At 39.4% G+C, this 26,494-nt stretch overlaps 2 protein-coding genes and 1 long non-coding RNA gene across 3 annotated transcripts in view; all 3 read right to left on the bottom strand.

Annotated features, from left to right (window-relative positions):
- LOC115030066 overlaps nucleotides 1-26,494 on the bottom strand; it is a 152,073-nt gene that overhangs the window by 22,189 nt on the left and 103,390 nt on the right. The window lies entirely within an intron of this gene.
- On the bottom strand, nucleotides 11,467-12,001 carry LOC110287434 (histone H2A-like). Its single transcript, XM_021154057.1, has one exon. The coding sequence runs from the start codon at nucleotides 11,957-11,959 to the stop codon at nucleotides 11,618-11,620; it is 342 nt and encodes a 113-aa protein (XP_021009716.1). The 5' UTR covers nucleotides 11,960-12,001; the 3' UTR covers nucleotides 11,467-11,617.
- On the bottom strand, nucleotides 14,330-14,885 carry Hypm (huntingtin interacting protein M). Its single transcript, XM_021153985.1, has one exon. It carries the CDS (start codon nucleotides 14,805-14,807, stop codon nucleotides 14,454-14,456), a length of 354 nt encoding a protein of 117 aa, XP_021009644.1. The 5' UTR covers nucleotides 14,808-14,885; the 3' UTR covers nucleotides 14,330-14,453.

Below are 26,494 nucleotides of genomic sequence, written 5' to 3'. Positions count from 1 at the left end.
TAAATACCACAGTAGAGAGCCCCAGGGACATCAATCTTACCTCCGTAAGGCTAGAACACTTTTGTAGGCTCACTTTTCTTACAGACACACAAACTGTACTGGACTACTTGACCCTCAGGAAGTGCTAAGAGCAGGAACTTGAAAAACCAGCCTCCCTTGTTCCCACAATATATTTACACATTAAACACACCCAGTAACACACTGTAATGTTTATCTGTGGTAGAAGCAGGCAGTGTCTACAGATCTGAGCAAGGAGAAGGGGAGGAAAGGTACTCAGTTTCATCCAGTAAACAGATTTCAGAAGACCTTGACATGACACCCTTTTTACACCAATGTTTTGAAGGTAGTTCATTCTTTTGATATTCTTTTCTCCCAGTGAAAAACACTATGCAATCAGATCCTGGGGCAGGAAGCAGTAATAAGTGTGTCAGGAGGCACAGTGGAAAGTGCTTCATATGTATCATCTCATACTTTTTTCTCCAAATTATTCAACATATGGTAATATTATTACATACATATTCCAAAAGAACAAAAAAGTAATTTTCTCAGCTACCCAATTAGAAAAATCATAGGACTAAGCATCAGAGTCCATTACTTAACCATGACACTACACTGAATACTGAGTGAAATTTTCTTTGAACCAGCACTGCAATGCTGGACATATGGTAAGCACTGTTCTAACACTGTTAAAATCAGTCCTAGCATCCATTGTGAGTTCTTCAAGCTTACACTGTAAACACTTGTTTTTGACATTCATGTTCCTGTAACTGAACAATGGCAGAAAACAGGGCAAATTGAGACTTGGAATAGCAGAATGTCTAACTGGACTCCTTCTTGCTCCCCTGGCTGACCTGAAAAAAGGGACTCCGTCAAATGAACAGCAGCACTTCCTTTGGGTGACCACAGGTAGCTAGAGCACTCCACAGATAGGAGTGTCCAGGAACACCAGGACAGGGATAGGGAACTCCAGGACAGTTGCAGTTCATTGTCAGGGCTCTTGCAGACATAGCCTCGGCCAGGACTGCTGTAAACAGTTTGTATCACATTTCTTATTATCCCATTGTTGCCCCACCACCCACCCCATTTCTCTATATTGTTATTTTCTTCCCTTCTTTCTCCTACCTTGCTTTAGACCTCTTTTCTCTTAGACTTCCCCCATGAACTTTCCTTTCTACTTTCATAAATTTTGATTACACATGTAAGAAAAAGTTTGACACACACATATTTTGTTTGGTATGTTGAGATAGTCTCACACTGTTGCCCAGACAGGCCTAGTACTAACTATGAGGTCCAGGCTGATCTTGAACTCATGCCGATCTTCCTACATTACCCTCTCAACGGCTGGGATTCTAAGTATGAACTGCCACTGACAAACATAAATCCTTTTTGTTGTTCTTTCTAGTATGTTTTGGTTCAGTTTGTCAACACTTGGAATCATCTGAGGAACTGTCTAGTTCAGACTGGCCTATAGTCATGTTTATAAAGGAACACCTTGATTTTTAATTGATGAGAAAGTCTCTGGTCACTGAGGGCAGCACTGTTCTCTAGTCAATGGTTGTGAGGCTATATAAGGGAGGGAAAAGGTAGGTTAGACTTCAAATTAGACAGCAATACAGGTGCCTTTGCTTGTCTGTCCTTTTTCACTGCTTGACTTTCTCCCTGACTTGTATTCAGTGTAAATCCAGAATTATAACAAAAATAAAACCTATTAGTCTTTATGGGTTTTGTCAGGGTATTTTATCACAGCAACAGAAATAAAATTAGAACAGAAATTGATAGTGAGCTAGTAGATGGTTCAGTCATAGACCAGACAATGTGGCTTTATGCTTTAGAGTGTTTTTGTATAAGGAATGTGAAAGCAGTTGAAACTTTGATTTAGAAAACCCATTGAGTACCCAGCATTCAATAGGTAATTCTTCTTAGAGCTTGGAAAATAAAAAAATGCTGAAAAGAAAAGGCTTATATCATGTTTCAGAGAGAATAAGGACTTTGTTTGCCAACTTGTCTAGGGGGTATTAATGTCTAAGAATCTGGGTGTGTGCTGACCTTGCTGAGGGTGAAAACACAGATGTACTTCTCAAGGAAAGCAGCACCACTGAAGTGAAGCCTCTTATACTTACTTCACTGGGACAGCAAGAAACTGGTTCCTCGGGATCAGCACGCAGAAGCTGATATAGCTATGGTATCAGAAACTAGTCTACATGTCAAGGCTGACTTGACATATTACTCATTTTGTAGGAATGAACACTAAAAGATTATGGAGATTATGGGCAGCAGCTGAGGCAAGGCAGAGTTCCTGCAGAAAGGCCCCAAGAGAGTAAAGGTGATGCCTCCATTAAAGTGGAGATACCAGGATACTGTAGATGCCAGAACTGCGGGATGTCCACAAGAAGAGCTGAAGTTGTGCAGAAGAGCTGGCCTATAAGTCAAGCTGTATGTACTATTAGCACTAGAGTGAGAGGGGTGACATTACAAGATACTCAGATACCAAACAGTGAGCTAGAAAGGGTTTGATTCATACTCATAGATTTTGAATTTGCTTAATTTTAACTGTTGTATACCCCATCCCCTCCCTTTTATAATAAGATTGTTTTGGTATATTAGTGACTTTGGAGTTCTAAAGTCACTTGAGACTTTTGTGAAAAGTTTGGACATTTTAAAGTTTTGGGATTTAAAAAACTATGGGAACTTTAATTTTAGACAACATTTTACAATATTAAGTAGCATCAAATTTTAGGTACTAATGGTATAAAGTTATGGCTTAACATAGCATGTGCTATGTCAAGTTAATAAGGGGTAGGTTGTGTCAGTTTTAACTGCCAATTTGACATAAACGAAAGATACCTGGGAAGAACTATAATAAAAAAATTAGCTAAATCAGTTTGTTCAGTTGTCCTGATTATTAATTGACCCAGCCCACTGTGAGTGGCACTATTCTATGAGGTGGGTTGCCAGTTGTATTTGAGTAAGGTAAACTATCCAAGAGTAAGCAAATAAGTATTCATATGTTCATTTTCTCTCTGCCTTTTGACTGTGGATGTGTGATGCTTTAAGTCTGTGGCACGAGTTCCCTGCAATAAAGAACTAGAACCTGGAATTAGAAGCTAAATAAACATGTTCATCATCTAAGCTGCTTTGTGTTGAGGTATCTGTCACAGGATCAGGAATGGAATGATAACACAGTACTTAGGGGTTTGAGTCTGGCATATTTTACTTAGCATACTGGTATCCAGTACCATCTCCTCTCCTCAAACGTCGTGTGTGTCCTTAATGGTAGGCATTCTAACTGTGTTGAGCTGAAATCTCAGTTAATTTCCATTTCCCTGGTACCTGAGGTTATAAGTTAGTTCTCAAATATGTATTGTCTATTTGTTTTTCTTGTTTTGTTAACTGTCTATTCAGTTAATCTGATATCAAACTATTTTTTTTTCTTGCTGAGTTCCACTACCTTGAGCTGTGCTGGTGACAAAGAAACAGAGGAGCAGAAACAGAAGAGAGAAGCAGGCATAGTAAAAGTATTACTGAAGAGATACCAAGACCTGAGCAGTTAGTCAGCAGGCAGTAAAAGCAACTGACAGTTGAAGAAGCTACTGAACTTTTGTCAGTGTGCAGAGCAGGAAGAATGGTGGTAAAAGGAGAGAGAGAAAGGAGAGAGGACAAAGAGCCAAGGCTAAAGAAAGGTAAGAGGCTGTTAGGAGCCTAAAGGAAAATTGCATGTTCCAGACAAGACTTGAGGGTCAAAAGTCTCAGATATCAGGCTGAGAGCTTTAATGCTGGCACACACACACACATATATGCATATATATATATATGTATATAAAATAAAAATTAGAATAGCTAATATATTAAGAGAGTTGCTATTTGTCAATTTCAAGAGAGAGAGAGAGAGAGAGAGAGAGAGACAGAGAGAGAGACAGAGACAGAGAGAGAGAAAGTAGACTCCATGCTCTCAAGAGATTCTATTATCCAATTAGAAATTGCTATTCGGTGTCAAGACCTCAATATCATACTATTATGTCTTAAAGCTCTATTTTTCGGCCCATGGTGCAACTCTTTGGGTTAGAAGCTTCACCTATGTCTATTTATTCTTATCTTTGGGCAACGTTTAACATTACTGATGAGTATTCTTGTGTCTGTTCTTTTGATTCTCATTTAAAGTATTATTTATAACTTCTAGTTGCCTTGTGAGTTAAAAAAAAAAGAAACATTTCAATATACGTTGCTTGGTGTGTACCACACACCTATAATTTTAATACTTTGAGGTTTAGGCAGGAGGAGCATGAGTTTCAGATCTGCCTAAGCAGTATAATTAGATCCTGTTTGTGGTGATTTGAAAGATGTCCCCATAGGCCTGTATGTTGGAATACGTGGTTCCCAGTTGGTGGAATTGCTTGGAAAGGATTAGGAGGTATGACCATATTAAAGGAGGTGTGACACTGAGAGCAGGCATTGACCCTTTGGAAGATTAGTGCTCTCTCTCCCTCTCCCCCCCTCTCTTTCCCTCTCTCTCTCCTTCTCCCCTCTCCCTTTCCCCCTCTCTCCTTCTCCCCCTCTCCCTTTCCCCCTCTCCCCCTCTCCCCCTCCCTTCCCCCTCCCCCCTCTCCTACTTGCAGATCAAGATGTGAGCTCTTACCTGTTCCTGCTACCACATCTTTGCTCTACCACCATGGACTCTAACCATTTGAAACCAGAAGCCCAATGAAATGTTTCCTTTTGTAAGCTGCCTTAGCCATGCGTTGTTTGTTGTTTGTTTGTTTTGTTTTTTGTCACTGCAATAGAAAAGTAACTAAGACGTTGTCTGAAAAATACATTTTAAAAAGCATGTTCATTTCATATCTGTATGAGCGTCATGCTTTGACATTGTTTTTAAAGTTACCTGTTTATAATTTTAATAGGTTAAATCAAACTCTCAGTACATTCATCTTTCAGGGCAAAACAAATTCCATGGCTTAAGCTTAAATACAGAGTTTTCTTACTGAGAAGGAGTTAAGGAGTCACTCACAGAACGTTGCAACTTTAATGTCCTAGTGTCGATTATCTGAGATAATACCTTGGTGTTTCCTTGATTTCTGATATGTAGGGACTATTATTGATTATTCTAAAATATTGGTAGGATGAGATGAAAATTTTGGTTTTGGTCTCTGATGATTTTAAGAACACCAGAAATGGATTTCTGATAAGTGAAACCTTATCCATCTACAACCCTATGACCCTGAAAGAACCTTATTAGTTTTTGTCTTAGAAGCTAAGCAGAGTCAAATCTGACTAGTGCTTGATGAAGTGTAGACCTATTCCCTGTTATGAGAGAGGGAATAGATACTCTTGGCTTCTCATATTTTTGTTTATATGTGGTTTTGAGATCAAATAAGTTAAAACTCACAGTCCTTCAGAGAATGTAGTACTTTTTGCTTTGTTTTGCTTTAAGTATCTAGAATAATATTTAATTTTTCTGTGATTATTCTTGACTGTGAGTGAAACTGCAGAATTGAAGTCATGGGTGTGCCCTAATTAGGGTTTCGATTTCTGTGAAGAGATATCATGGCCATGGCAACTCTTGTAAAGGAAAATATCTAATTGGGACTTGTTCACAGGTTTAGTCCATTATAATTATGACAGGAAACATGGGAGAATGCAATCAGACATTTGGCTGGAAAGGAGCTGAGAGTTCTATATCTTGTACCACAGGCAGTAGAAAAAGGCTGAGGTCCACTAAGCCTGGCTTGAGCACTTGAGACCTCAAAGACTACCCTCAGTAACATACTTTCTACAGCAAAGCCACACCTATTTCAACAAGGCCACACCTCCTACCAGTGCCACTTCCAATGAGACTAATTCTATTCAAACCACCAGAGGGTGCTACATTTTCTTCTGTGTCTGTAATTCAGAAGTGCTTTCCCTTTCCATGAGCATGTCATTTTTCCTACTTCTGAAGGATAATAATACTAAAATCTCTAAGTTGAAAGGAATTCTTCCCTGAGTTACCTATCACAATCACTTTAAGAACTGAAATCATATAAAGTTTCACTAACCTTTAGCAAACAAGACTTGGTTCATATATTGTTTTGGAAGGATTGATTTGACTTGTCAATTTCAGTGGCCTAAGGGATCATCTGGCAGTTGTCAAAATATTAATCCTGAATGTTTGGAGGGGTTGCTTCCAGGAGAGATTAGCATTTGGATCTGTAGGCTGAGTCAAGAGCACCCTAACTGATGTTGGTGACATTGTCTAACTCACTGAGAGGTTCAAAAGAATGAAAAGGTGGAGAGACTGAAAACTTAATTCTTTCTGAGATAAGACATTCACTTTTTTCCTGCCCTTGGCCATCAATATTCCTAAATTTGGGGCTTAGAGATTCAGGATTGGGACTTACGCCCTTTCCCTCATCCCTCCCCCTGCCAAGAACCAATTACATTGCTAGGTTTCCTGAGTATGGAGTTTGTAGATTATGGGCCTTTTGCTCCTCACATTTGAGATAACAAATTTAAATAACAAATCTGTTTCTGAGATAGCAGGCCTGCACAGCCAGTCCTTGTGCAGAAAGGATGGTTCTGGAAGGCAAATGGCTTTTTATATTAGAACAAGAAAGTCACATAAAACAAAACTGAATTGGTACAGAAAACTTTGAAAAGATTACAAAAACATAATCTGAAAGAGGAAACAAATTTGTTTTATGAATTTTCAAGGCTAACTCAAGAGTTTATTAATTAATGCATAAGAAGATTTTCAGAAGGGGTTGTAAAGACTTCAGAATCACATTTTTATACTAGATACTAACCTCAGTGAGTTAGATTTGCTCTGTATCTTAGTCAGGGTTTCTATTACTGCACAAACATCATGACCAAAAAGCAAGTTGGGGAGGAAAGGGTTTATTTGGCTTACACTTCCATACTGCTGTTCATCACCAAGGATGTCAGGACTGGAACTCAAACAGGTCAGGAAGCAGGAGCTGATGCAGAGGCCATGGAGGGATGTTCTTTACTGGCTTGCTTCCACTGGCTTGCTCAGCTTGCTTTCTTATAGAACCCAAGACTACCAGCCCAGAGATGGCACCACCCACAATGGAACCTCCCCCCTTGACCACTAATTGAGAAAATGCCTTGCAGCTAGCTGGATCTCGTGGAGGCATTTCCCCAACTGAAGTTCCTTTCTCTGATAACTCCAGCCTGTGTCAAGTTGATACAAAACTAGCCAGTACACTCTATAAAACAGATCAAGTTTTGTTACAACTTGAGTTGAGTCTGGCTTGATAAAAAACATGCTAAAAGGGGGGGAGGTGCTTTTGGGATAGCATTTGAAATATAAATGAAGAAAATACCTAATAAAAATGTTTTTTTTAAAAAAAGAATATAAAGCAAAAATAAAATCACTCTTTAGATATGCCCATTTTCTTTGTTGGTAAACATATTATCAAAACCTTCATTTAAAAAGCATGCACTGCTATATGCATATTCTGCTAAATAACAGAATGTACATACTTGCCTTCTTTTCTTTTTAGTAATATACTCCCAACAAATTGATATTTATAAATTTTATCATACTCAACTCCCATTGCCTGCTTATTCTCTTTCTCCTTCTAATGAATTTCTTCATCTTCCTATCTAGTCCTATTTTTATGTCTTTTATTTGACATTTAATTAATTACATTTACTTAAGATTTCTTGAAGAGTTATTTACTGAAGCACAGGTGACTTAACCAGTCATTATAGTGCTGAGGGAAAAAACACCTCACTAAGTAACTGTTAACTGCCAATCACTTCTGAAGAAAAGGACACCCCCCCCCTCACCTCCCATGACCATCAACTGTTAACTGCCAATGACTCCTCTGACTTGCATGGTAGAATGTTGATAGGCTCTATCTTATTCAGAGCCTGGGCAGTTAACCACAGCTGTCCAGCAAATACTATGTATGTGAACCAATTAATTTCCAGTAAATTATTCTCACATTATCATACCCTGAATTGTTCTCTTTAAACTAAAAGGAATGGTCTAGGCATATAATCACAGCATTGGTGGTTGAGCGACAGATAACTGTCCCAAGTCTAATGACATCCTGGAAAACCTAGTAAATATAAGACTAGCTAGGGCTACATAGCAACATATTATTACAAACAACTAAAAATAAATATTAACAAAGAATAAAAAAACAGTATGTAGTGTTTAACTATTTCTTGTCTCACCACTTTGAGTTATAAAGAGGCAAGCTACAGTCACTTACCTTTTCAAGTTCCCATGAGCTTATTGCAAGTGTTCCAATATCCTGGCCATTCTATTTGTATCTTTCCTCAAGCCATCTTAAATTTAGATACTTCAAATAATACTTTGAAATATATTTTATAGTTAAGATTTTCTTGCCCCCCCAAACCTTTGGAAAGTTATAAATATTTATTCTGTCATTTTTGTGACAAGCAACGTGTTGCAAAAAGATTTATCTGATATACTAGTACTCAGGAATTACATTTTGAAAATTCAGTCAAGAGGTTCTCCCCAGTAGTAAATCACTCAGCCTTTAACTGTATTCTAAACACTTACTCCTATATCCACAATCAAGTGTAGTTCTCCCCTCAGCAGAAGACAAAGACCAAGATAGAAAGTCACATGGTCAAAATGCAGAGAATCGTTGACCCTGGAATCCCCAGCCCCAAATGGGATCTCTACATCTAAATCTCAAGGAACATCTCAGAAGAAGGTTGAAGAAGATTGTAAGAGCCAGAGAACCCACACCCCTGCTGCTCTTCTACACATAGCATCTATGAAGTTTCAATAATATGGTTGTTTAAACAAGACCCACATAATGATAACACCAGTCAACATATCAACACAGATGAGAGACTTTTTTTTCTCCATAAAGGGAGGTTTTTACTATAGCATAGTGATTTGTCTGAAACTTACTATGTAGATCAGGCTGACCTTAAACACACAGATCTACCTGCCTCTGACTTCTCAGTTCTGGATTAAAGATAGTTTGGTACCATTTCTACCTCAAAAATAAATAAATGATTAAAATTTTAATTTGGAAATATGTTCTCAAGACCTACCATGGATTATATTTGTATATTATTTCATTTATAGAGTATACATAATGATTATACATGTTTCAGAAAACACTGTGCTATTTCAATATAATATATATCATTTGGTGCTCAAATTGGGGTATGGAAAATATTAAGCTTCCTACCACTGAGCTGTATCCCCAGTCCTCAGTTACTAATTTTAGATGTGTGGTTATAACCTGTATTAGTTTGTGTCTTGTATCTTTTAGACATTTTCAAATAAAGAAGCACATCTAAATGATCTTTGCCAATGATTAAAATGCAGATATTCAGGACTTGCTCAATGCTTATGAGAAAATAAAGTAAATCATTATGCTTACAAATATTTTGATCAACAAACCACTCTTAATGACTTTATAATTTTATTTTGTATAACATGGCAAGATTATTTGACCTTAAATTGCATTCTTCTTGCTATACAATTGCCCAAAATGCTTACTTGTGAAAACCCATGTTTCCAATAAAACCCATAGGCATAGCTCAATACAATGTTTAAAGTGAGTATCCCTGTTGATCCTTGACTCTGCAATTGCTTCACTAGTCATGGCTGAATTAAGTCCAAACTCCAAATTATGCCCAGAAAAGAAACTATCTCAGAGATGCCAGGCACCTTAAACACACAGAGCTGTTCATCCTATATGTTTAACCAACCCATCTTCTATAACTTCTGTCATATTAGGTCAGTTCTTTGATGCTTTCCTGTGACATAACCTGAGGACTATGTTTTAGACTACTATAAGCTACAGGCATAAGGCAAATAAATGGCTTTTCAAAACCAGATAGCTGTTTAACAACTGAGTACTCTAGACCTGAGAACTAGGCTGTTCACACAAAGAACATTACTTGAGAAAAGTTATCTGAGTATAATGACTAATTCCATGGCATTTTCACTACCAGCCACTGGACTATAAGAAACCAATGTTCCATCTCCAGTTAGACCTCCCTAAATTGTATGTCTTAGGCCAAATAGCATTTATATATAATTGTTTAGTTTGCCATTGTGCATAAAAAAAACTAAAGCACATATTCCACACAAAATCCCATCTTTTAAAATGAGGCAGAGAATGAAATTCTTCTAAAGGAAAACATAGATCATAGTTTCTATTTTGTATATTTCTTCTAGTTTCACCATTACCCCTCAGTGCTCAGTCAATGCTCTTGATCCTTGAGGTTAAGTGTTCCACCCAATACTCAGTGGCCTCCTTTCACCAAAGCTATCACCTGCTGACCTGAAGCATCCCCACCCAAGAATGATGTCTTCCCCACCACAGGTCATGTTTTCACTAATCCCTCTCCAGAGAGCAGTGCCATACTAGTCATCCCAAGGCCTTCTACATTCATAGCCTACCAGGACAAAAAAAAAAGTTCCAACTCTGACTTGATGCCAAGACTAGTGCCAAGGAAAGGATACCCTGAACCTAATTTGATCCCAAGACCAGGGCCAAAAAAGAACACACTGACCCCAGTACCAGAGTCAAGGAAAGAACATATTGACCCAGACTTGACCCCAAGATCAGGGCCAAGAAAAGGACACACTGACCCAGACTTGACCCCATGACTAGGGCCAAAGAAAGAATACACTGACCCTGAATTGACCCCAAGCTCAAAATCAGGGCCAAGAAAAAGAACTCCACAAATCCCTGAACTTGCTCTAGAAACTCACCAATTCCCTGAAGAGGAAAAACCACTAATTCTTGAGCTCACTCAAGTGCAGGCATTGAAATGTCACCAATCCTCACCGTGGAAATCTCCACCTTGCAAAGCTCTACCACTCCAAGAAACTCTACATAAACCTTGCCCTTCTGCTCAGCAAACTGATGTTTCTTGCCCAAGCAGAGACAGCCTCCCTCCTTGGTTTTCCCCTTCCAGTAAACCCCTTTTGTGAAGTTCGTTGTGTGATGTGACTTTGTGCCAGGATACCTCTTGAATCAGAGCTCTAACACTGGCAGGAACAGTCTTTACTGGGGAAATCCTCACTATACAGGAGCAGAGTTGTAACAGTTTGCCCAGGGAAGCCATTCCCTGAAGGAGCAGAATTGTTCAACTTTCACTAGAGACACCACTCCACCAGTCTCCTGCCCCAGCCAGAGCAGCATTGGAACACTTTTACTGAGGAAACAGTGTCTTCTTCCCTGCAGCAGCAGGAACAGAGCTGTAACACTTCTGTAGAGGAAGCCTTTCCCTTCAGAGCTGAAACACACTCAGTCTTCTTCCTTAGCTGCCTTTTCATACCAAGGCCACTGCTCATACCATCCCCATTAGGAACTCCCCCGCCACCAGAAATCATAGTTTCTGTGCCACCCCCTCACTTCAACCAACCCAACCCAATACCACACCCTACACTCCTGGGTGTTCTATGATTACCTCTATCCCCAAACGACCCACTGAAATGAATCAGAATCACTGGTAACGGTTTAGACACTTTAATAAAATGTCTGATTAACCCCCCCCTCCACCAACAAGGGAGTCATTGAGGTTGATCTGAGATTTTAAGATGGACGTCCAGCCTCTGAGATGCAAATATCACTTGGCATCGGGTCTTGGTACCTCATCAAGTCCTGTTGTCTTATTGGATCTTGGTGTCTCGTCCGTCGCGTCCTGGAGTCTCATCAGCCAAATACTGGCTATCCTTGAAGAGCTGGCAGAGATCATCGATGTTATTAATTGACTTGGACTTCTGCTCTGGGGCAATGAGTTTGTTGCAGCTAGTGCGGCACTCCTTGACAGTCAGCTCAAGAATGCTGGATGTCACATAATTGAGCATATCCGTAAACAAAACAGGCGTAGAAGAGTTCAGGTTTTTGGAAAGGTTTCTTTCTTGAAGAAGGTGTTCTACTTTGCTAACAGGGAACTGCAGCTTTGCTCCTGAAGAAGAAGCAGCGCTATCCTTCTGTCTTTTGTCTTCCATTGTGCCTGATTGATGTTTCCTATTCAGTTCAGTCTCCCTTCTGATCTGGGGTCTGCCAAGACAGCAGCTTTTATAACCAGCAAGTGTCATCACTGCCCCTCCTTGGTCAGAAGAGATCTTTGTGACAACAAATTTTGTGATGTCATTAGTGCCCACTGGGCCCTCTGGTCCTCCTTCAGTCTACAAGAGCCCATGCTAGGAAACTGCTCACATTAGTGAATACATCCCCATTTGGCAGAAAAAAATCATTCTATTTTATTTCAACAGTACATACAGCAAAACATTGTTTTTCAACTAAAACTATTCATCCCACTTTAGCATTCCATTCCACCTTCTAGGATTCTAGCATTGCCTTTGACATTATGTACATCCCTTTGTAAACTGTTGGCCACTGACAATTACAGTTTGAAGATGAAATGTCCCCTGTAGGCAAATCGCTAATGTCAAGGAATCCATTAATATATTTAGACCACGGTCAATGGTTACAAAGATGCCCAATGTGTAAAATATGGGGTTTGGCCCATGGCTATGGCTTATTATAGAAAAATAGGCCTCTGAATCAATTTCAGGGCACTATTACAGGAGAAAGGCCTTATCTAGGAGAAGCCATAGTAGGTGTTGAAGGGTCATTACCCAAGCTACTCCCAATAAGAAGTGCTCCCTTAATTTAAACACCTGCTCCTAATCACAACTTCCAGCATGGAAAGGTGACTCTGGCAGGCTTTGCCCTTCTCCCCTATTCCCTCTGTCTTACGAAAAACAAAGCAAAGACATGAGGTTACATTCCTAAAATTAGCCACCAAGGTCTATTCTCTTATTTGGCCACTTCCTCCTGCTGCAGTCTTTTCTCAAAGTCCAGCTATCAAAGTATTGAAGTACAGCAATTGAAATCTCCCTCTGGCTTCCCTAATTAACCTATCCAATCAAAATCAAATACCTCATCATAACGTGAGGCTTCCCCTTTTACCTTTATAAACTGCCATTTGCCTATGGGCCATGGCTGTCTCCTCTATCCAGAGCCAGTTCTTTGTCCTCTCCCCTACTTCTGGGGCAAATATCCCTTGCCCCCTTAATCTCTTCCCCCTTCTTCTTTGTACTCTATTTCCTCCGTGTTTTTTATTCCCTTACCCATGTCCCTTTCAGGGAACTAAGTCTCATTTGTGTTGAGAACTTGGTCTTGGGGGGTCCCAACTCAATACTGACCCTGTCAAGATGGACTAAACATGCTGGATGAACAGTTCTGTGTGATCAAATAGTTCCCATTTCTCAGATTTTGTTTAGTGTTGAGGTGGAAGTTGGAAGTTGGACTTATATGATTCCCTATTGGTGAGTCTTAACAGAGACAATAGGCCTAGGGGGATATATGTTTAGAAAATTAGAGTTTATATCTTCAAATCTGAGATTCAATCATGGGTCAAGTATAACTGAAAACAGTAAGGAATGTAACCTCATGTCTTTGCTTTGTTTTTCGTAAGACAGAGGGAATAGGGGAGAAAGGCAAAGCCTGCCAGAGTCACCTTTCCATGCTGGAAGCTGTGATTAGGAGCAGGTGTTTAAATCAAGGGAGCACTTCTTATTAGGAGTGGCTTGGGTAGTGGCCCTTCACACCTACTATGGCTTCTAGATAAGGCCTTTCTCCTGTAATAGTGCCCTGAAATTGATTCAGAGGCCTATTTTTCTATTCCTTCATCCAGATTTTAAAAATATAACTAGTATGCCCATAAATTATAACATTCTGAATTGGTCTGAGAAAAAATAGATCAATAGACAGTAGAAATAGTTGGCAAGCTAGATTCTCTGCCATCTTCTACCCAGAAGTGATTAGATTTCTATGAATCACAGGCTCTCTAGAATAACATACCCTAAGACTAGATGTTTAACCATTTTACTTCTTCTAAAGTGGATGCTTCCTTCTGGCTTCACCATCACACTATCATCAACTGAATGTTCTGTCCCTTATGCCCACTCATGTGGCTCATGCCCACTGCCTGTACCCCTTCACCGGTACCCATTTCCTTCTCCTCTGAGACCTTCCCTCCCATGAAAGAAGACTCCCATGCAAATTTTCTGCTCATCAGTAGTTTCTTCTAAGTTACCATACTGAAAATGTAACTTGCCAATGAGGTTACAGCCAACTTCTGATCTTCTCTGAGGCTTCTTTTGTACTCAGAGCCAACAAGGGAGCCTGCTCTGCCCTCCCCTCCACCCAACTTCTCCCACCAGGGTCATTACCCAAGCCACCCCCCACCCCTGAGAAGTGCTCCCTTGATTCAAACAAGCACTCCTAAGCATAACCTCCATCTTCCATTCTTTCTTTAGTATCTTGTGGATAACCTCCAATCCAGGAGAAACAAATTGAAAAAAGAACAATTAGCTTTCATTTAAACATTTTATTAGTATTCATGGACACCAGGGGAGCCTCCTCTGCTATTAGCCTTCATGGTTCTAGCTGAGTCTGTGAGGCTTCCGACCCTTGGATTGTGTACCCCATTCTTTAGCCATTCCTTCTGGGTCCAGGCATCTCGTCAAACAGAGAGAAAGGCGCATTCTTGAAGGCTCGAGAGGGTTCGCGGTCGTTGTCTCTCTGTCTCTCTCTATCTTGTGAGATATTTTGCTGGTTGTTGATGTTGGCTTCGGAGCCCACCACCTCCAGGATGTAGTCGGTGAGGTAATCAAGCATGGCAAGGAGGAAATCTGAAGTTGTGGACCCTATGCAGGGGGTATATTGCTCCTCCTGCAGTATACGGTACACATAATTCACAGGAACCTGTACCTCAGGCCTAGAAGAAGGATCTTCTATCTGGTTGTTGTCGCTGCAAGACTTTTCTTGGCTCTTCTTCCCCGACATGATGGTTTGATGGATTGGGCTCCGGTAAGCTCTGCCTGGTTCACCAGCAGGACTGGCTCTCTGAAGACAATGTTCAGTCAGGCCCATTGCACCCGCAGCTTCTGCACCTCATTGGTCAGGAGCTACCTTTATGACATCTTAGGCTTTGAGATGTCATTGGTGCCTGGTGGGTTATGGATTCTGACTAGGCCTCAGAGCCTAGGAATATCTATCACAGCAATGTGGCCACCCTACCTCGATTTTGAGGGAACTGTAACTCTCCTCAGTTTACACTTGAATTAACATTGTAGAAATAATATGTTTTACTGGAAACTGTATGTCGTCACAACCTTTCTTTTAGTAATTACAGGGCAGTAATAAGCATGTCAAATACATTTCCAGGTAGAGGTTTGACTGTCCTCTTCAAGCAGTGTTGAGACCCATTTTGATTCAATTTACTTATTTAAATCGGCTTGGTTAACAATCCTGTACACCTTTGAACATGTATTCATTCAATATCTACATGAGTTTTATCTGATCTTCAAAATATTTATTTTTTGAAGAGGAAATGCTCAGTGTGCTCATGGTACATAGATGTTGGTATCTGTACTTTGTGTGCCATTTAAGTCAGGATGTAGCTTTCTTGGATTAGTTGGGTTAAAGCCAAGCCAAGTTGGGTATAGATATTTAATTTCAATTTTTCTTTCTATTAATATCTTGTTTCTGCTTTTTGGTTGTATTTTGGTTCGCTTATACCCAATAACGTTCCTATTCCAAAAGAAAGAAAGTATAATGAAAGGAATCTTCAATCTAGTTAAATGTTAAAACCCAACTATGTAAAACTTTATTGGATATCAGGGCAGAAAATAACCTTATGAGATGTGAGACCATTTACCCTGGCTCTATTGATTCCATGGCCTTATCTATAGCCAGATCTCTTCCCTCTGGACTCTCCAATAGTTTCTTTGAATCATGTATCCTTTGAGTGGTGGTAACACAAGGTTACGAGTGAGTAATCTTATATACTGTTGTTCTTCACAAAGTTTAAGAATCCCACAGACTTTTGTCATTTCATCTTCTGTCACCTTCGATCTAATCTGACATTATTTCTGCTGATATAGCATTTTCCAAAGCTTATAGATCTATATAACTCATTTAATCAAACATTCAATTTTTTTTCATGGCTCCTTAATTGTAAAGGATAGTCATGCTTCAGTCCACAGACCCAGAGAGGCTTAAGTAACAAGGAGAGCTCTAGGGGTAACTCCTGGATCTCCCTGGGAAGGGGTGATAGAATAGATTATGTGGGTATACTGGAGGTGGGTAGTGAAGGAACAGGAGAGATCAGTTTGGGGAGGAAGCAATGGAGGGAGAGAGTACAGGGAGAGACTACTGGAACTTGAGGGTAGGCTTGAGGATCAATGTGGAAACCTAGAGCAGCAGAAACTTCTTGAAACTTATATGAGAATGACCCTAGTGAGGACTTCTAGTAATGATGGATATGGAGCCCGAACCAGCCATCTCCCATAACAAACCAGATAAGGCATCCAGGAGTGGGATTGGAACACCAACACAGTCACAAAACCTTTAACACACAATCTGTCCTGCCTGAAAGATATACTGGGGCAATAATGGCTTAAGAGTAGCCAACCAATGACTACCTTGAGGCCCATTCCACAAGAGGACGTTCACACCAGACACCACTTGGATATCCAGAAACCAAAAGCTGTTTGACTCAGAGATGAAGGGTAGAACCAAACAAAACTGCCAAAAAAAAAATCAATGAAAAAATCCATAATGATATTGTTATATTTGTAGATTGGTGCCTTGTCCACTCATCCTCAGAGAAGCTTCCTCCAGCATCTGATGGGAGCAAGTGTAGAGTACTATAGCCAAACATCAAGCATAACTCCAGAAAGGCTCCAAAGAAGAGGGAGAGAACGGATTGTTGGAGCCAGAGGGGTTGAGGATACCAGGAGAACAAGGTCCACAGAACCAAGTAAGCAGAGATCAAAGAGGCTTACAGAGACTAAAATAGCAGTTACGGAACCTGCATGAGTCTGTGCTGGGTCCTCACATATATACTGTGGCTGTTTTTGTGGGACTCATAACAATGGGGATTGGGGTATTTCCTACTTTTTTACCTGCTCCAGAGAACCTTTCCCCATACTGGGTTGCCTCATCCAGCCTTGATATGAAAGTTTGAGCCTAGTCTTATTGCATCTTTTTATGCTATGTTTAGTTGATATCCCTTGAAGGGCTGCTGTTTTTGAAAGGAGAATAGAAGAGCAGTGGATCTGATAGAGGGGAGGTGGGTAGGGGTTCAAGAGGAGTGGAGGGAATGGAGGTTGCAGTGGGGATGTATTCTATGAGAAAAAAAATAAAGAGAGGGAGGGAGGGAGGTGGAGAGAGAGAGAGAGAGAGAGAGAGAGAGAGAGAGAGAGAGACCATCTCTAAGTCTTATTTGCACTGAGAAGCACACATCATATCTTCAAAATAGCCATTACGTAACTGAACATTTCCATGTTTTTATTTCCTCAAGGGCATTAGCACAAATATGTTAAACCATATTCTTGACTCAATCTATAAAGGACCACTTCTGAGAGCAAATCTTTTTGTTTGTTTGTCATAGCATTCACACAATTCAAAATTAACTGCATGCCTTCCATTCTTTATTAACAACAAAAAAAGTTGCCATTAAGTTCACCACATCTAGAAATGAACTCATTAGAAGCAACACTGATCAATGAGGACTTAAGAGTCCTAATGTCTTTCCCAGCCTCCTAGCAAGTATGACTTCACAATAATAGGCCAGTTGCCATCTTCAGCTTCAGCAGTAAGAGAAAAATAGAGTGGAAAAGGGAAGTACTGGGGATGTGGGAGGGAGTAGACATAGGGGAGGAGAAGATGAGGGATGCTATGGATCTGCTATGAATTTGAGAGGTACCAGAGAGCAAATATCTTGCTGTTTATCATTTGCAATGTGAGAAGGATGAGACTTTCATATAACCAGACCCTGGCTCCTTTCTCCTTAGCAGCTCTTCCTTCCATTTTTTTCTATCATTTTACTCTAAGCAGTAGTGTGGGGGAGGAGACTGTGATTTCCACAGTTTATTTGGAAATCTGTTCAACTAAATAAATATTCACATTGATCAGTCACAAGCTGCTTTTTGTTTTTCTTTTCAAACATGTAAGAGGCAATTCAGCTAAAAATGTTCCTTTACTAGTATAGACAAGACACTGACAGGACACCAACTGTTGGTGTAGACAAAGAAGAAAGCTAGAGATGAGAGATATTCTGAAAGCGGCAGTTTAGAACACCCATACACTAAGACATTAAGTGACCCTTGACTGTCTCTCCTCAGTTAAAAGTAAACCAAAAGAACAACTTGGGGCCCTAAATCTCCACAAATCTAAAGGATAAAAATAACGACAGCAAATACAGTATCTGTGCTTCCCTAGTCCAAAGCTAACAAATGGTATGAGATAACTCATTACTCAAACTCCCATCACGAGGATGGAAAGCACACAGAACACATTTGAAACTGAGTCTCTAGACAAAACAATAATAAATGTGGCTAATTCTTCCTTCCTGAGTTCTTCAGAAGATGTAGAACACAGTTTTCACACCCCAAACTAATGAGGTCCTTGGCAGAATGCAAGTTACATTCAATCTCAAAGTGACTGACTATTTAAGATATCAGTGTTACACGTGCGCAGTCTGTAATACTATGTGCCCAGTTGGCGATACTCTGTGCCCAGTTGGTGGTAGAGTGTGCCCAGTTGGTGATATTGTGTGCCTAGTCAGTGGTTCTGTATGTCCAGTTGATGATTGTGTCCAGTTGACAATGCAAAGGTATATACATCTACTTCTACTTTATTAAAAACTACCTTATTCCTTTCCTTAGTCTTTGCTTCACTCTTTGGAAAAGTGTTCTGGAGGAGGGAACTCCTAACCTTTGATTTCCTCATCCAAAGGGACCTCAGTGATTCTCCAATAACATATTTGGCGCTGTGACTTAGATGTACAAGGGTGACTTAGATATAATATAATACCCTCCTTACCTACTCTATAGCTTGAGGTGCTACAGAGTGCCACTCCTCCCCTAGTATCCTCCTGGAGCCATTTTCTTCTTCTCTATCCAATCTGTTCCCCTTATGATATGTTTCCTCTACTTCCTCAACTTACTTCCTTGTGTGGGTTTGGGCTGTTCTTTCTAGGTGGTACTTTTCTGGCCTCTTTCCTTTTCCTGGATTCTATTGCCTAGGATCCTCTCCAGTTCCCCCTTTCCCTTCCCTGGAGCTTGTGCCACTAGGGTACCACTGTCTCCCTGCCCTGAGTTTCAGATCCCTTTCCTTTACCTCAAACCCCTCGTGTTCCTTCTTGTTCCTCTGCCTTCTGTGACATTAATCATTTGGGGGCTCTCTGGTGACATCTGCCTTCTCTCCTATCTTGCTTCTCTAGTCTCAGCTGCCTCAGGAGAGTCCTTAACTACTTGTCCCAATCCTGGCTTCAAGAAGCCATCATATTCGATGTCAGTGGCTTACAGTCCCCCTCCTGGGTACCTCTTCTATAGCCACTGTTCCCTTCCATAGGCCCAGAATAGCCCAGAGGGTGGCCTTGTTCATGACAACTAGCTTCTGGGTGACACTACTGAGCTCTCTGTCCATGGATACTCCACCTCAGTCCTGCTTGTTACCCTGAGTTCTTCCCAACTTGCTTTCTTGCTCTCTGGTCAAAGCAATCCTAGAATCACTGGCATCCCCTCATCTCACTTTCTCTGGCTGTGACCTCTGCACTGGTACTTTTGTCAACCAGACAAAAGCTAGAGTCATCTGGGAAGATGGAGCATCAAGTTGAAGAACTGACTTCATTAAATTGGCCTGTAGGCAAATCTGTAGGGCATTTTCTTGATTGGTGATTGATGAGGCCAGGCCACTGTGAAAGTATAAGCCCTGAGATATTGGTCCTGGCATATATGAGAAAGGTATAAAACCCATTGACAACATCATCCTAAATGGAAAAAAAAAGGCTGAAGGCAAGCTCATTGAAGACAGGAATTAGACAGGAATATCCACTAGGCACATTCCCATTGTGACCTAAGTACTAGGTAGACCAGTAAGGCAAGAGGAGGAAATTAAAGGGCACATAAATGGGGAAGGAAGTAATCAAATTAATCTTATCTGTAGATGACATGATGCTTCTATATATTAGCAATCCCAAAATTTCTACCCAAAAACTTCTAGAAATGATAAATTCAGAAGCATGACATAATACAGAATCAACTTGCACAATCATAGCTTTTCAATATTCCATTAACATACAGAGAAAAAAGTGTAGACATCCTTCCAGTTACAATAGCTTCAAATAAAATAAAATAACTCAGAGTAAACCTAGACAAGAAAATGAAGGATATATACAATTAAAACAATAAACCTCTTAGGAAAGAGAGAGATATGTACTAGAAAATAGAAATACAGCCCATACTCATGTATTAGTGAAATAATATTGTGAAAATGATCACCTTACTTCAAAAGCTATTTACAGGATCAATGCAATCCTTTTCATTATCTTCAGTAAATGATTCTGGGAAAACTGGATGTCAAAATGCAGAAGACTTAAATTACAGTCATATCTAACATTTTGCACAAAGATTAAGTCCAAATGGATAAAAGACCTATATGTGAAACTTCAAACTCTGAAACTGCTAGGAAAAACAACAACAACTAGTACAGTGCCCTACATAATACAGATAGAAGAATGGAGTTTCTGAATAGGACTTCATTTGTCCCAAAATTAAGGCCAACGATTAATGAGTGGGACTTCATAAAACTAACATGCTTCTGCACAGCTAAGGAAATAATGAGTTGAATGAAGAAGAGGAAGCCCACAGAACCTTTGTTAGCTATATATCTGACAGAGGATTAATATCCAGATTATAGAAAGAACTCATAAACCAAATACTTCAACAAAAACAACAACTACTACTACTATAACAACAAACAAATGAGTCCCTCAAAAATGGACCCAGGACCTGAATAGAGAATTCTCCAAAGAAGAAACAAATGGCTAAGAAATATCTCAAAATATATTCATCATCCCTAGCAATTAGGGAAGTACAAATCAAAAAAAACTTTGAGAGTCGATCTTACCGCAGTCAGGATGGCGAAGGTTGACAAATAACTGACAACAAATGCTGGAGGGTTGTGGGAGAAGTAGCCTCAGTTACTGTTAGTGTGCTTGCAAACTGGTGCAGCCACTATGGACATTGATGTGAGGATTCTCAAAATGCTCAAAGGAAATCCCAGCCCTAGCACTCCTTGCTATGTGTCTCTGTCACAGATACCTGCTAAGCCATATCCATTGCTGCACGATTCACAGGAGCTAGGCAACGGAAACAACCTAAATGACCTTTAATAGATGAATGGATAATGAAAATGTTGGCTATTACACTATGGAAAACTAGTCAGTTGTAAAGGAAAGTTAAATCATGAACTTTTCAGTTAAGTGGATAAAACTAGGAAAAAATCATATTGAGTGAAGTAACCCAGACCCAGAAGATAAACATCTTATGTCCTCTTCCATCTGAAGCTACCAGCTCCAAGTTTCTAGATGTGAGTACATAGCCTAGAGTTAACTGCAGAAGCTAGTAAAAGAGAACTGCTGCCAGGATAGAGGGCAGAAGAGCAAAAGAGAGGGGACTAGTAGGGTACATATGATCTGATCAGGACATGGAGAAAAGGAGGTGGCTTTTATTAAGGAGAGGAAGAAAGATAAATATAGAAGAAAGGAAGAGGATATCAAATAACAGGTTATTTGAAAACCTCAAAAAGAAGTATATAAATGACTATTTAAATTAAAAACTATAATACGTGAGACTGTGCATAAATATGCATGTACAGTTTAAATGAAAAGGCAAAGAGCACCTAACAAAAACTCAACAGCAGACATGAGAAGCCCCTTTTAGCATTGCTGGCTACTGTTCTCCAAGAGATTCTTCAAGCCTACACCTATGACTATTGGCCTTGGTTGGTCCCCAGAAATGGAAAGTAAGTCCTTGTTTCTGAAGACGCCATTTACTTCAGGCAGGGAAATCAAAGGCCCTGCTCTGGAACTGACCTTAATGACTCCTCCCTGGGAACTAGCTTTCATCTTACTGGGAACACACCTAAAGGGGAAAAGCTACCAACAGTCCTACCCAGATATGATGCTTATGAACCACCACCACAACAAGCATGACAAAATAATCCTAGAGATCCAGTAGTGTCATGCATATCTTGGCGGTAACCAACAACTCTCCAATTGTACTTAGGACTCACTCCAAAAGAGCCAAGTGCCCAGGGCTAATGAAATCATGGATCTTGGAAGAGAACATACAACCACCAATTTACTAAACCAACATCATCTTTAACTAGACTCTACATACATGTTCTTAAACCCACAGACAAATGTAATCATCACCTTGCACCAAGGAAACATCTCTTTGGAGGTCATTACAGAAAACTACATCCAATCAAAGTGACAGGTTGGGGAGTACAGTGTCAATGGATACATCTAGAAATTAACTCTTCAAACTCAGAGAACATTGTGGAAGAGATGCCAGAGAGTCTGTAGGATCCAGAGGACTCAGAGAGTTTGCTGTGAGATTGATTCTCCTAGCAATGTCAGAAGTTACATCAATGAAGTCTGACCAATACGACTGCCTAAACATAAACTGAACAAGAATAATAATAGACATGCCAACATGGAGGAGAAGATTATTACAAGGCCTCAGGCCTACACAAAGAACTACAGGCAATGAAGGAAGGATGAGTGGGAGAAGAGTATACCATTTGGTTATCCAATGCCAATTTCCAATACCAATATACTCCAACCAAGACTATATCAATTAGTTGTTGTTATGTGTATATAATATATTCCTAAATTATATGTGGATTAATAATTAACAATAATTATTAATATGCAATAATTAATATAACATGGGTATTAAGGGTTACTATATGGGGAGATATTGATTAAATATATTATGCATGTAACATCAAATAATGAAAAAGGAGGCCATAAAGTTGAAGAAGGCAAGGTGTAGCGGGGTATATGGAAGGGAGTTTGGTAAGAAAAAGAGAGAGGGAAATGATGTGATCATGATATAATCTTAAAAATAAAAGGCAAAAGGGGAGCTAAGGAAGCTAGTGGCAGCAAACCAGCAGCCATGGTTTCAGCTTCAGTTCCTGCCTTGGATTTTCTCAATGACATGAATTTTAATATGTAGTCCAAATAAAGTCCTTCTCCCACAAGTAGAGTACTTTAATCATAGCAATAGAAAAACACACAAGTACAGTCACTTCCATATGCCTCAACTCTTGTGAAGTGTTCCAGTTAGTTCATGGGGGACCTGAGGCTTACAGAGGCTTCACCTGGCTGAATGTTCTTGATTTTATTTCTTGAATTCATGCTAGTAACCAAGCTCTTCACTATAAGCCTTGCTATTTGCTGACTTGGAATCCAGGGACCATTGATTTTTCCATATTCACTTGGCAGGTCACATGTTTCCTTAACTACTGTCAGGTAGACATGAAGATTGTAAAGGAGAACAAGATAAAATTTAATCTTAGGTGGCATGAATTAAACAAAATAAAACAGCTTTCTAAGTGGAGGATGGAAGTAACTTTTTTAGTGTGAATGGTCCCTCCAAAACTAGAAATTCTTGTAGTCCATGGAATATGGTATGCTCCTGTATTGCAGAGGTCATGGGATATAATTAGGAGTTAATATTTTAAATTATGCCATCATTGGGTAGGGGCACACTAAGAAAATTAGCCAAATATACCAATAGCAATTCCAAATCCATACTGATGGGGACACCTTGGGGACAGTAGACAGACATTGTCAGGAATTACTTCATTGTGGTGCACACTTTGGCAAGCAGAAAAACAGAAGATAATTTGGGGGATGCTCCAAAGACTTTCTTCCTTATCATTATCCCTATTTGCTTTCTTGTTTTCTTTCCTTTTAAAGAAAACAAGTCTCATTCGTACACTTGGAGGAGAGCAGTGCCCATAGCAACAACAAAAGAATCATCTGTCCCCTGCCTGGTTTTTCTTTCCTAGGCTAAAAAGCCAGCCATTAAATACTCAGAAGTTACAGTTAGGGTGCACACCTAATTATTTGAAAGATTCTGAACCTCAGACCATAAAGAAAAGCATCCCATTTTTTTGTGGGCAATTGAAAAAGTTGTCTGAAGTGCCCTCTGAGAGAATTCAAATTTAAAGTATCTAATCTTGAGGCCAAACAATTTGTTGATTTAAAGTTATTGGTTAAAAAAAGTCTCCAAGACTTGTGTGTGTTTATAACTGATATTCAAAGCATAAGGTCCATGATTTCTAGGTTTAAGTTTCCTAGGCCTTCATTTAGACACAAACAGGTGGCACTGGCTGAAGAAAACATGACTCAGGTCCATTGGTCTCTTGGACTGACTCCAACAGTGGGCTGTCCATTCTTGATGCACTGTGAACTACTGCCAATAGCAGCTCTATTTGAAAAATCTTTGGAAGGAAGAAAATATCATGCCTGTGTTTTCATGTGACAAAGTAAGAAAAATTTGAGGGAAAATAAAGTTCTGGTATAGAAAGGCATCAAAGACTTCATGGTTGACTTTAAGAGTAAGCTACATGCCTAATTCAAAGCAGCATCTGTTCAGTAGACAATTACAGTAAAGAGAGGGCGAAGTACTTAGCTGCTTTGACATACTGTTCTTTTCTCCATACCCAATTCATTCATTACTTTGCTAATTGATTAGAAAATCTGTAGGTCATGATCCTTTGAGACTCAAATGACCCTTTCATCGGGGTCACCTAAGACCATTAGAAAACATTTATATTCATACTATGGTTCACAAGGCTAGCAAAATTACAGTTATGAAGTAGCACTGAGCACAATTATATGGTTTGGGGTGGTCACAACAACATGATAAACTGCATTAAAGGCTCTAAGCATTAGGAAAGCTGAGAACCACTGCACTCATTAAATATTTTTGCCCTTAGTTGGAAGTATTATAATATCCAATCTCACATTATTCTACAGCTTAATAGTGACAAGCCCAGCACGTTACTGGCACAAAGGCAAATATGTAGACAAATACACTAAAATAAAGTACACAGAAATAAACCCACACTGCTATAGATTTCTAATTATCAATTATAATTATAATTATTCTGTGCGCAGACACAGACAACAGAGAAAAAAACAAATCAATAAATAGCATTGGCAAAACTGTTCATCCCCCTATAGATGGATAAAATTGGGTCCCCAGCTATCACTATGCACAAACATAGATTAAGAATGGATCAAATGCTTAAGCTTAGAGACTAAAAGTGTTATAGTAAAATACTTCAAGATAAAAATGTAGGCAACAACTTTCTGAAAAGGACTCTCGTTGTACAGGAAATAGACTCAACAATTGACAAGTGGAATTATATGAAATTTAAAAAGCTCTGCACAGCAAAAAAAAAAACTATCAGCAAAGTGACAAGATATGCAATAGAATGAGAGGGGATATTTATGAGTTATTTTTTTTAGCAAGGGGCTTATAATCTAGACTACATAGAAAATGCCAATATCCCCAAAGCTCCTGATCCATACAGAAAATTCTTGAAAGAAGAAACACAAGAGGACCAAAATATGTTTTTAAAAAGTTCAGCATCATTAGGCAGCAAAGATGCCCAGATTCAAAGTACTTGAGCATTCCAACTTACCCCAGTCAGAACGACTATGATTAAGCAAACATATAACAATCTTGGGAAGACTGTGAGGAATGAAGAAGTCTTGCTCATTGCTGGTGGGAGTGTAAACTAGTGCAAATACTGGTCAGGGTGGAGGCACCTCAAAAAAAAAAAACCCTAAAAACAGAACTGCCATCTGATCGCGCTGCACCATAGGACCAGAGATCTGCACATCTATATTCATTGTTGCTCTAATCATAATAGTTATGAAATAAGCTCATATGTGCTCCTTATTTATTTATCTATGTATATACTCGTGCAAGTATACAAAACAAACCAGTATCATGTAGTTAAAGTAAGAAACTTGACTTTATTGTAAAACAAAACTTTTAACATATAAAACAAGCCCTTCAGGTATAATAGTACAGTTATATTTTTTATATGAAAAGACAAATGGTCTGAGAACCTTTCTGTTCAGGTATTTACACCTTTACATGAAAACACCAAAGAAACATGAAGATTGGCTATGTTTGTGTGTCCCAAGATCCCCTAATATACATATATTACAAAAGAATGCCATCAGCCTACTAAGGGAATTCATTAAATAGCCAAAATCTGAACAAAAAATGATTTTAAGGCAGACAGGAATAGTTCCCCTAAAAAGTAAGAAGTCATCAGAGAAGAACATTGCTTTTATAAGAATGTAAGGATATTCACGGGGCAAATATTAGGATATTAGTTGGGAAACTGTGAGAGAGCACAGTCTCCAAGAGGAAGCTTAAAACTTTTAAATGTTAGTATTTAAGCAAGAAATCCTCAAACTGCTTGTCCTTATTTGATGATATGTGAATTAAACAAACAATATAGCACCTTAAACTGACTATAAAATTAAAGGGTAAATAACAACATACTACAATTAGGTTTGCTTCCCTGGCCCAAAGCTTAAAACAACAACAACAACAACAAAACAAAGCAAAAAAAAAAAAAAA

The sequence above is a fragment of the Mus caroli genome, chromosome X, assembly GCF_900094665.2.
Source record: "Mus caroli chromosome X, CAROLI_EIJ_v1.1, whole genome shotgun sequence".
NCBI classification, from domain to species: domain Eukaryota; kingdom Metazoa; phylum Chordata; class Mammalia; order Rodentia; family Muridae; genus Mus; species Mus caroli.
This window is presented reverse-complemented; position numbering and strand designations above follow the sequence as displayed.

Excerpts from the sequence above, each read along its gene's own strand:
- LOC110287434 (XM_021154057.1), bottom strand. The coding sequence starts at position 11,959 with ATGGAAGACAAAAGACAGAAGGATAGCGCTGCTTCTTCTTCAGGAGCA.
- Hypm (XM_021153985.1), bottom strand. The coding sequence starts at position 14,807 with ATGTCGGGGAAGAAGAGCCAAGAAAAGTCTTGCAGCGACAACAACCAG.